The 11,252-nt window shown below is 39.4% G+C and overlaps 2 protein-coding genes across 4 annotated transcripts in view; one reads left to right on the top strand and one right to left on the bottom strand.

Moving 5' to 3' along the window:
• Rad1 (RAD1 checkpoint DNA exonuclease) overlaps nucleotides 1-198 on the bottom strand; it is an 8,619-nt gene extending 8,421 nt beyond the window's left edge. Inside the window, exon 1 of one of the 3 annotated variants that reach the window (XM_027401280.2) lies at nucleotides 1-198. This exon is cut by the window's left edge and continues 14 nt beyond it. The gene's annotated coding sequence lies outside the window, so the exon portion shown is untranslated. The other 2 variants (XM_027401281.2, XM_027401282.2) reach the window with 2 other exon arrangements.
• Nucleotides 199-350: 152 nt separating this feature from the next.
• Brix1 (biogenesis of ribosomes BRX1) lies at nucleotides 351-8,519 on the top strand. The gene is made up of 10 exons (XM_027401279.1): nucleotides 351-509; nucleotides 2,493-2,604; nucleotides 4,380-4,423; nucleotides 5,357-5,427; nucleotides 5,759-5,808; nucleotides 5,906-5,979; nucleotides 6,109-6,159; nucleotides 6,296-6,397; nucleotides 7,714-7,842; nucleotides 8,085-8,519. Exons 1-10 carry the CDS (start codon nucleotides 351-353, stop codon nucleotides 8,352-8,354), a joined length of 1,062 nt encoding a protein of 353 aa, XP_027257080.1. The 3' UTR covers nucleotides 8,355-8,519.
• The last annotated feature ends 2,733 nt before the right edge of the window (nucleotides 8,520-11,252 follow it).

Below are 11,252 nucleotides of genomic sequence, written 5' to 3'. Positions count from 1 at the left end.
TACCGCGGCGCTGCCACGAAGCGGAGCCCGGGGCACCAGGCCCTGCCTTTGAGATGAAGTCCGACGCTTCAAGGCCCTTTCCAGCCTAGCCCAGCCCAGGAAGGACACCCTTAGCGTCCCAAACTAGCAAGCCCGGCAAACAGCTCCCGCCACTGTTCAGACGCGCCGCCTCTTGGGCCACCGTCACCACCGAGCCGCCGCGGGCCTAGATAGTCTACCACGAGACCGGAAGATGACGCCCTACAGCTGGATGACTAACCCAGAGCCTAGCGTGCACTATCATAGAGACGGGAAGAAGGAGCGAGCGGCAGAACCGGAAGTGCGGCTTGCAACTAACGCAGCGAGGCAAGATGGTGGCGACCAAGAGGAAGCGGCGTGGGGGCTTGGAGGTTCAGGCAAAGAAGCCAAAAAAGAGCCGGAAAGATTCCGGGCAGCCAGTTAAGCAGGCCTCTGTAGAAAAAGAGGTGAAAGAAGAAGATAGAGATCGCATTCCAGGTCCCGTTTGCAAGGTAAAAGGCCCAGCTCCGGGGCTATGCGTGTAGCGTAAGCAGCGTGGCCCGCTACCGACGTGACTGTAGCCAAAGCTTCACTTGTTCACGAGCTTAGGGGTCCCCTTGACTGGACTGGACAATGTTTCTGTCTAATTTTCGTGCAGGGGGCCTCCTTGAGATAGCCGTCCGTAGACACGTAACCAACCAGCTCACAGGGAGGTGATAAGTCGGGGTATTCTAGTAATATGCTTTCACTCGTGTGTCCCCATCTCCCCAGAGTAGTGCTTTCCCTTGGTTTTTGTCGTCGTCGTTTGTTTGTTTGTTTGTTTGTTTGTTTTTTCTCTCATTTGGGTGTATTTACTTTATTCCTTTCATATCCTGGCAGGGTGGCCGGTTTCAGGCAGGGATACCGAAGTTTGCTTGCTTTATTTTCAAGTTATTTTCTTGTGACCCTAACTTGTTTGGTTGGATCTTAAACTCAAGGGATAATAAAAAACTAGACTAGACCATGAGTTTTATTTATGTTCAGCAGTGCGACCCACTATATCAAGGTGAGTTTCCCCGGCCTTGGCATCTCAGGAGATGAACAAGACTTCTTCCAGGAACACTGGTGTTTGGAAGGAAAGAAGGCTTCATAGAAAATTACGTGTTTCTTCAAAAGGCAAATAGAGTTAACGTTCAGTCAGCTGAAAACCCCTTAAGCAAGACATATTAGTGCAGGGAAACACACTACCTTAGACTTGTTAGTATCTGTCCTCTGCTTAGGGTAGTCCTATAGCACTTAGGTAAAAACTGAAGTATGACAGGTGAGTGTAAATCGTTGCCCCGTTTTAATTGACAGTTAAATCTTGGACGCTTGTCTGAAGAAGTTATCTTTGAGAAACATGAGCTGGACTTTCAGGTTTTCAATAGATGTTGTGTTAGTGTTCCCCTCTTTTAGGAGCTCGACAGAAACATGTTGGAATCTGTAATCTGAATCACACTATGACACATTCTTTGGAACTCATGAGATAAAGATTACTTTACAGGGTATTAAGGAAACATGAAGAACTTAACCTCTGAGTTGGATTTCAGAGAAAGGATTTAATTTTGATATTCAAAGAGAGAAAATAATTCATGGCATTAAAGTGGGAGACAGAAAAATCTCAAAATTAGAACCAGGTTGGATGAGCAGGTTCAGGGCCAGTGTTGGGCGGTGGTTATGTAAACAGTCAAAATGTATTTTAGAGTCTAGTCATAGAGGGTATATGCCATTTTGAACTTTGGAAATCCCTGGAAGGTAAAGTCATGACTTGGACAATGCTTTTAGAAGATTAAATTGTGCTAGTTAGATAACTGTCAGAAGTGTTTTTGTCAGGGAAAGCCAGGCATTCAAGAGCTTTGATGCTGATAATCAGTTACAAGGGTTTAAGTAAGGACACTGTGTAAGATTTACAAATTGTTGTAAAGAAGCACTGATAGTATATAGTAGTGCTTGTGATGTCTATGTAAGAAAACAAGGGCAAATGGGCTGTTGAGTCTAAGGAATGAAGTGATGGTAGGAGGAAGAAGGGAGAGAGGAAAAAGAGGAAGATGGGAAGGAAATTGGCCAGATAAAGGTATGGCAAAGTTTAGTGTTAAACATTTGAGTTTAGACTCTAATTCATGTATTATTAGGGCTAGAAAGCCTTCTTGCCTTTCTGTGGATAGGTAAACTGGGAATCTGCATAGGGTACTGTAATGGAGAGAACTAAAATTAGAAAAGTGAAAGGGTGCTAAGAAAGAATCCTTATAGAAGTAAGGGGCAATTGGAAAGTGTTCTTTGTTTTAGACAGTTCACTATGTTCTCAGGGATAGTCTTACATCCTAGGTTTGAGTGACTCTCCTGCTTCACTAGCTGGGGCTTTGGAGGTATATATACCACCATGTCTGGTTCTGGAAACTTATAAAAACTGTTGAAAAAACACACTAGATAAGTTTAGCACAAGTTGTTAAAACCTTTTACTGTTTTCTTTTCTTTAGGGCAAATGGAAAAACAAGGAGCGAATCCTCATCTTTTCCTCCAGAGGAATAAATTTCAGAACAAGACACTTAATGCAAGACTTGAGAATGTTGATGCCCCATTCTAAAGCAGGTACTTTAATATGTACTTTATTGCAAGTATAAACTTACCTAATTTGTATACCCTTGTTCTCCCAGCCTCGTCAGATAAAGAGCTGAAGTACAAGTGTTGGGGGTATAGTAAGGTCTAGGGCCTGAGTTTAATCCCTAGAACTGCCATAAAGGAGCTGGGTATGATGGTTCACTATTATAAGTAGTTCTTAGAAGATGGTGGCAGGCGGATACCTGGGGCTTGCTGGCAAGCCAGCGTAGCCTAGTTGGCAGGCTCTAGGCCAGCTTAAGGACCCTGTCTCAAAAAACAAGGTGAACTGAACCTGAAGAAAAATGCTTGAGGTTGATCTCTGGATGGATGGACAGGGACACATAATACACATTCTAAAGCTTATTCTTTCAAGTACCAGATTTTTAAAGAAATTTAATATTTTATAAATTATTGACAAAATCCACATTTTCTTTACTTTCTTAAACATATACCTTAATATAGAAACATTTTCTGAAAGTTCAAGGACACTTTCATTACAGTGGCTTCCAAGGTCCGAAGATGGGTGGGATACTAAATAAGGACTGGCATATATTGCTTTCTGAACTTTTAAAACTCTCACTCTGTAGCCTTGGCTAGTTGGCTAGCCTGGAGGTAACTATGGAGACCAGGCTGTCCTCGAGCTCATAAAGATCTGCCTGCTTCAGCCCAGTGTTGGACTAAAGTATGTGGCACCTCCCATGGCTTACCAGTGTTCTGGTATAGAGGCTAGTGGAAACACTGCTTGCTCCTGAGATTAGACAGCTGTACTTGTGTGGCTGTGCCCTGAACTATTTCTGTGTTGTGTTTCACATGTTCCTTAGTGCTTCTCAAGCTGACATTGGCTATGCTGTCATCAATCCCTAAAACTATTTCAAAAGTTTCATTGATTCAAGTTTCATTTCTAGGATTATCCAAAGCCAATTTTAAAATTGGTTTATTTGACTCAAAATTACATTTTCATTAGTCGAAATTGCAAGTTTTGCCTAGGGGTGGTGGCACACACCTTTATTTAGACCCAGCATTTAGGAGGTAGAAGCAACCTGATCTTTTGAGTTCAAGGTCAACTTGGTCTACGTAGTTTGTCTCTTTAGTTCTGGAAGCTAGGTGTAGTGATACGTAGCTTTCATTTCACTGATAGGGAGATGGAGGCAGGAGGATCAGGAATTGAAGGTCATCCTGAATTACATAGGCACTTTGAGGCTAGCTTGGACTACATGAGACCCTCTCTAAAAAAAAAAAAGTTTCAGTTTTGAGCCAGGCCAGATTGCACAGGCTTATAATTTCAGTTGCTTGGAAGCTGGGGGTCTGAAAATTGAAAGTTCAAGGCCTGCTTGAGCAAAATTAGAGTGTCTGAAAATAAAAAAAAATACCCAATACAGTGGCAAGTATGCACTGCACTATCTCCCCACTGCTTGTTTGGTTTATATGAATGAAGAGGTGGAATGGTTTTTAGGATTAATCAGTCTAAAAATCTTTATTGTAAAAATAGCCAGGTGGTGGTGGCACACGCCTTTAGTCCCAGCACTTGGGAGGCAGAGGCAGAGGCAGGCGGATCTCTGTCTTGAGATCAGCCTGGTCTACAAGAGCTAGTTCCAGGATAGCCTCCAAAGCCACAGAGAAACCCTGTCTGGGAAAACAACAACAACAACAACAAACAACAACAAAAAAAATCTTTATTGTAAAAATTATTATCTTGATAACATAAGTAATCAAAGTAAGGTAGTCTTCAAATCCATAATTCACTTGCTTTCTTTTTCTTTTTATAGATACTAAAATGGACCGTAAAGATAAATTATTTGTGATAAATGAGGTAATTTAAAATTACAAATGTTTTATCAACTCAATGATGACTCATTTAACAAAGGTTATTTAGTGACTTGTCAAAATCATTTTGTGAATAATTCAAATTTTATTAATTTCAGTAATCTCTGAAAGAAAAGTTATTTTTCTTTTGTAATATCATATCTGAAACTTTTGGTAGGTACTTGTAAGAATTATCAACCAATATATTCAAAATTTCAAAAATGTTGGCTACTTATATTGTAAAAAGGTAATAAATATTCAGGGAAAATTTTGTTCTTGGGGTCATACAGACTAGTAATAGTTAAAATTTCAAAGTACTGTTGAAGATACTCAGCTTGTATTTCAAGGCAAAATTTTCTAAAGAGTTTTAATATAATTCTTTGGCTGTTGAAAGGTTCTTGTTTGGTAGTTTGGCACACATGTTGATATAACATAGCATTATTGTACAAGCTGTGGCAGCACTGTTGACCAGAACTAGATCAATTCCCTTTTGTCAGGGAGCTTTCATTCCAGTGAGGAATGGAACATAAACACAGTTTACAATTTCAAGTGAAGATTAGAGAAATAAAGCAGTTGTGTGGGTTTTTCACTAGTGAGCTATACTAGAAAAGACTTTCTGAAGGGGAGTTGTCAACTTACTATTCCAGACTTCAAAGAAAACTGGTGGAAGAGCATTCCAGTAGAGAAGGCTGTCCAGGGCTGCATGGTACCCTGCCAGTAAGAAGCAAATACATTATACCATAGACTAGAGAGTTGAAAGAGGCATTGAATCTCAGGTTTTAGAGTGCCAGAAAGGAAATAAAATTCTATAAATAAATATACATAGGTTGTTTTTAGTGCCTTGCTTAAATCGCTTGGGAGAAATCTGGTTATTTATTGCAGTGAATTACTTTAGTTCTTAATAATAATATCTTGTTGATTTTTTTTCCCCATTTTTTAGGTCTGTGAAATGAAAAACTGCAATAAATGCATCTACTTTGAAGCTAAGAAAAAGCAGGATCTCTATATGTGGTAAGAGATTATGATAATAGAATTGAGTTGGTTGTTTAAGTGGGTTTATTTTGTATATATAACAGGATCATCCTTTTATGTTAAAGGGAGGACTCGAGTGAACTTGTTTGATTACAGAATATTTGAAACCCCTAAAGAACATTTAACATGAATATTACAGACATGGGCTGTCTTATAGACATGTGCATTTTATATTAATAGACATCCTGTCTTAACCATACTTGGTGCTTTTTATATATATAAAAAAAAGCTTATAACTTGCTGGTAGGGGTGAAGATTCACTGCACTATACATTCTAATCTGTTGAAAAAGCTTCCTTCATATATTTCAGGCTTTCAAATTCACCTCATGGGCCGTCTGCCAAATTCTTAGTTCAAAATAGTAAGTTTGACTTAAGTTTTTTTAAATGAAGTTTTTAGAACTGTTTGGGGATAATTGTGTCAAAAGTCTTAACTTTGTTTTCATTATAATTCTTCAGTTCATACCCTGGCTGAACTGAAGATGACTGGAAACTGCTTGAAAGGTTCTCGTCCCCTTTTGTCTTTTGACCCTGTAAGTTTCTCATTCAGTGTGTGGTCTAACTTTCTTACTGTAATGGTTTAGTAGATACAGTTAATATGAAAAGGTTTTTAATGAAAGTACTCTTGATTTCAGATAATGTATTCATATTTTTATTTCTAGGCTTTTGATGAATTGCCACATTATGCTTTGTTAAAAGAACTCTTAATTCAGGTAAAATACTTTCCTAGAAGTATGTTTAGGGATGTATAGTAGATGAATTTCTTCCTCTGAACTTGCTTGCTAGCTTAGACATCAGAGCACATCCTGTGCCTTGGAATGAAAAACTGACAGGCTTATTTTCTACAAGATCTTTAGTACACCACGGTATCATCCAAAGAGTCAACCATTCGTGGACCATGTGTTTACATTCACCATTCTGGATAACAGGATATGGTTTCGGAACTTCCAGGTTAGCTTTGCCTTGCTTTTTTATGGGTTTAAATATATTGGGGTATATAGTATTACTAACTGCAAATGTGTTTTCTTTTGTTTGAAGTATTTCCATTTCTCTTCAGATGTTTGTGACAAATGAATGTGTGCTGCCACATACCTGAAATCATCTCTACCTACCTCTTTTTTTATGGTTGTCAGTTGATGTGACCTAGACCATTTGTAACAAGACACTATATGAAAATTGAGAATCTGTGGGCTGAGTGGCTTCCAGCCTCTTCCTGAGTCCTGTAAAGGACAGTTCATTGTTTTTCTCCAGGTAGATGGGTAGGATACTGCTAAGACTTAGGAAAACATAATTGCTATAGTAACAAGTTAGGTAGGTGAGTCATGGCATGACTCATCAGAAGTAGGGATGGGGAAGCTAGAATTCTCTAAGCAGGAATTTATGTGCAGAAAAGCCAAGAAGTAGAGAACAAGATTTTATGCAGCAGGTGATGGACACAGGGCTTTTCTGTCTGCTTGCTTTATAGAAGATTCTTCACAGTATCAATTAAATTTGTCTTCGGAGAGTAGATGTATTAAGAATGTGAATGCCAGGCAAATCCCTGTGACTTTGAGGCCAACCTGTTCAACATAGTGAGTTCCAGGACAGCCAGGGCTATGCAGAGAGATCCTGTCTCAATAGATAATCAAAAGGAACGTTAATGTTTGTGAGACTTGAGATATGAAACAAATTCAGATACCTCAGTTTACAAAATCACCAAGGGATACAGTTGTTGATGTGTAAGCATGAAGACCTGAGGCTTAAGTGGCACTTGTTTGCAATCCTAGATCTGGAGAAGTACAGACAGGTAGATCCCTGGGGCTTGTTGGCTGGCCAGCCTAGTTTAATCTGCAAGTTCTAGGTACCTGTGAGAGGCCATCTCAAAAAGTGGGCTGCTGAGATGGTTTAGCTGGTAAATACTTGTCACTAAGCCTGGCAACCTCAATTTGTTTTGGGACACACATGGTAGGAGAGAACTGACTCCTTTAAAAAGTGTTGTGATTTGACATTTGCCAAGTTCTTACCATATCTTATTTTCAAGATTATCAATTGTGGTGTATGCTTCATTTTTTGTTTGTTTGAGACAGGGTCCCTCTACAAAGCTCTGGCTGGTCTGGAACTCAGTATCAAATGAGGCATAAATCCACCTGCCTCAGCCCTCCACTGAGATTAAAAGTGTGCTGTGCTTGGTTTATCAATTCTTAGAGCATATTTGTAATGAAGTCTTGGCTATTTTACATTTTGGCAATATTATATCCAAACCAGAGGACTGTTTCTTTTTATTGAAGATTATAGAAGAAGATGCTGCTCTAGTGGAAATAGGACCTCGATTTGTCTTAAATCTTATAAAGATTTTTCAGGGAAGCTTTGGAGGACCAACTTTATATGAAAATCCTCATTACCAGTCTCCAAACATGGTAAGCTGGGCACTTTGATTGTGTGTGTGTGTGTGTGTGTGTGTGTGTGTTTGGGGAGGGGGGTTGCTTTATTTTTATCTGCAACTTTTTTCTTTTTGTAACTAGTATTTTACCACCCATATAACTAAATTTGTTCTGTTACACCTATACCTGCAAATTGCTACTTGTTTCTAAAAAATGGTTCTGGGTAAAGGGACATAGGTGAAGGCCTTGTTCTAAAACAAACTCTTTATTGTGTCTAGCATCGGCGTATTGTAAGGTCCATCACAGCTGCAAAATACAGAGAGAAACAGCAAGTCAAAGATGTTCAGAAAATGAGGAAGAAAGAACCAAAGACTATTCTTCCACATGACCCCACTGCAGATGTCTTTGATATACCAGCAGAGGAAAAACCAGTAGAAATACAGTGGGTGAAACCAGAGCCTAAAGTAGATCTCACAGCAAGAAAGAGGAGGATTTACAAAAGGCATCGGAAACTGCAGCAGAAGATGAACAGAGGGAGTGCAAAATGAACCAGTGGATAACTCTTTTTTAGTTACTGTATATTTGTTTTTTATTTCACGTGTAAATACTTTTAGTATCAAGAACTAGCTATGTCTAATTAGGGTGCCATTTTTAAAATTAAAATCTGAAAGTCAGTGTTGGTCTTTTTCTAAATAAAGCATCTCCAGAACACACCAGTTACTTCCTAGTCTCTTCAGCGACCATTTAGTACTACTGAATATTAGCACACTTACAGTTTAGGCCTGCCCTCTTAGGTTAGAATTTAAGTTTGGTCAGCCTAAAAGTCAATCAGATTTATTGGGTCCTGATTACTTACAAAGGTGTTAGGCACTTTGAGAGCAGAGTTTGTGGATGGCAGGGTAGGGTGGTGGTCATGTTACTGAAGTTAACTACTGAAGTCACTAGTTCATGAAGCCTTAGGAAGATGACTTCTTGTCTTTTTGGTTTTTCAAGACAGTTTCTCTGTAACTGCCTTAGCTGTCCTGGAACTCACTTTGTAGACCAGGCTGGCCTTAAACTCACAGAGATCATCCTGACTCTGCCTCTGCCCCCTGGACTGCTGGGATTAAAGGCATGGGCCACCACATGAAATCATTTCTTTAATCTTAAGTAAGAATACATTTAATTCTTAGGTTTTGAAAACCAATTAAGACCTGTCTGTAAGCATTTTTTTTTAATTTCAAATTTATCTTAGAAGCAATTACTATATTTACCAGACATTAGAACATTCATATCCTAGTGTGGCTTGCCAATGTGAGAATGCCAACTGCAAAAGGATTTGTATGTGTGTAGGGGTATTGAACTAATCTTGTTTTTCTGTGGTAGGGTTGCTCTTGAATTATATAAGTTCTATGTAGTTATTTGTTCTAGATAAAATTCCTACTTTATTTTTTTATTTTGTTGTGATAAACATCCTGACCACAAGCAGCTTGGGGAGGAAACAATTTAACTTATAGGTTCATCACTGAGGGGAATTAGGGTAGGGACTGAAGCAGAGACTCAGTAGGAACACAAGATTATTGCTTTGCTCAGCTTTTTATTATTACCTACCATCTGCCTAGGGATGGCAGTGCCCCCATAGACATGCCCACAGGTCAATGTGAAAAGGTACTCTCTTAATTGTGGTTCCCTCCTCCCAAGAGACTAGTTTGCCAAGTTGACAAAAACCAGCACAAAGTTACCTGTGTGTGAGGGGGTCGAAGAGAGTTCGGCTTAAGAGCACTGATTGCTCTTTCAGAAGACCTGAGTTCAGTTGAGTTTTTAATTGTGCTACTTTTCTCGAAGTAGTTTAAGACTACTTGAAGCCATTTAAATGATGTGATTCAGGTCAGAGAGCCACCTGAATTACTTGTCTGTGATCAGTTTCTCATGGCCATAGCTAGTTAAATACAAAAGACAAAGGGAGCATTGGTTATTTAGGCAGTTAAACATAGCCTTGGATAAAAATGAGACTAGGATGGTAAACATTTCAGGAAGAGTTCATTAGAGAATTTGTTATTAGCTGGTAGTGGTGGCACACACCTTTAATCCCAGCACTTGGGAGGCAGAGGTAGGCGGATCTCTTTGAAGCCGCCCTGTCTACAGAGCGAGTTCCAAGACAGCTTCCAAAGCTACAGAAAAAAACAAACAAAAAAAGAGAATATATGTTATGAACAAATTACATATCATAAAAATGTTGCCAGTTTTGAAAGATGTGAATTAATACTTCAGATGGATGCATTTTGCCGTTTGGTAGAACTTCCCATTTCATAGTTTTCCTCTTATATTTTTTCTCTTCATTTTTCCAGTCATAGTTACAGGTTAACAATTAACTTGTGGAGGTTTTTATCCCTCAAATGACATCCCTTTTGCCCACAGATAGCTTATATAAAATCAGTGTGTTTAGTGGTCCCCCCACCCCCCCAGACAGGGTTTCTCTGTGGCTTTGGAGGCTGTCCTGGAACTAGCTCTTGTAGACCAGGCTGGTCTTGAACTCAGAGATCCAACTGCCTCTGCTTCCCGAGTGCTGGGATTAAAGGCCACCAATGCCTGGCTTAGTAAGTGTTTTTTAAACAGTACATGGTTCCTATCTGTAATCCTAGCTTTTCAGAGGTGGGACAGTACAGACCTGCAAATTCAAAACCAATCTGGATTATGCAGTCAGCCCAAACCAACCAACCATCGAGGACTGACTCAAATATCATCCAGTTTAACCAACTTTGTAGTCAATCAGTTGTTACAGACCCAAATATATGGCTTCACCCCTCTAAGTAGCAAAGTGGCTTGCAATTTACAATCTCACATAGCTGAAGGCAGGAAAACTACCCCCCCCCTCTGCCCCACCATACTCCCCATCACTGATTCTCAGGAGAAGAAAGGTCTTAGTTTTCTTGCAAACTCCAACTTTTCCAGCCCAATTTAACAAATGACTTGAAAAAATAGTGTTAATTTTGAGTAATGACTTAGACATCTAATACACAGAGAAAATAAGTTGGGCTTTGTGAATGTGGTGGGGGCCGGGAGAAAGAGACCACTTCCCAGACCTGCAATGGTTACTCCAATCCTATACAAAAGACGTTCACAAGCAATATATTTTGGAGTCATATATTGCTAAATAGAACCCACAGCTACCTGATGTATGTAAACATTCAATCTTGAAGTGAAATTACGAATGTATTTTAATGGTCATACTATTTTGACATTCATTTGATTAGAGTAGGTGCACAGATCTCCCATCACATAGTATAGAATAATTGACATAGCTACTCAGATCCACCCAAATCTGCTGGCTAAATACCATCCCATGACTACATTCTCAGCCTAATCACGGAAATACAGAAAGTAAGGACTCAGGAAGATGCATGGTACTCAGAATTCTCTTAGGTCATATAATATTTTACATTTTATTACGTGTTTCCATGCAGAGG

Source organism: Cricetulus griseus, chromosome 2 (genome assembly GCF_003668045.3).
Source record: "Cricetulus griseus strain 17A/GY chromosome 2, alternate assembly CriGri-PICRH-1.0, whole genome shotgun sequence".
Lineage (NCBI taxonomy): Eukaryota > Metazoa > Chordata > Mammalia > Rodentia > Cricetidae > Cricetulus > Cricetulus griseus.
The sequence above is the reverse complement of the archived record's forward strand: the minus strand, read 5'-3'. Positions and strand labels throughout refer to the sequence as shown.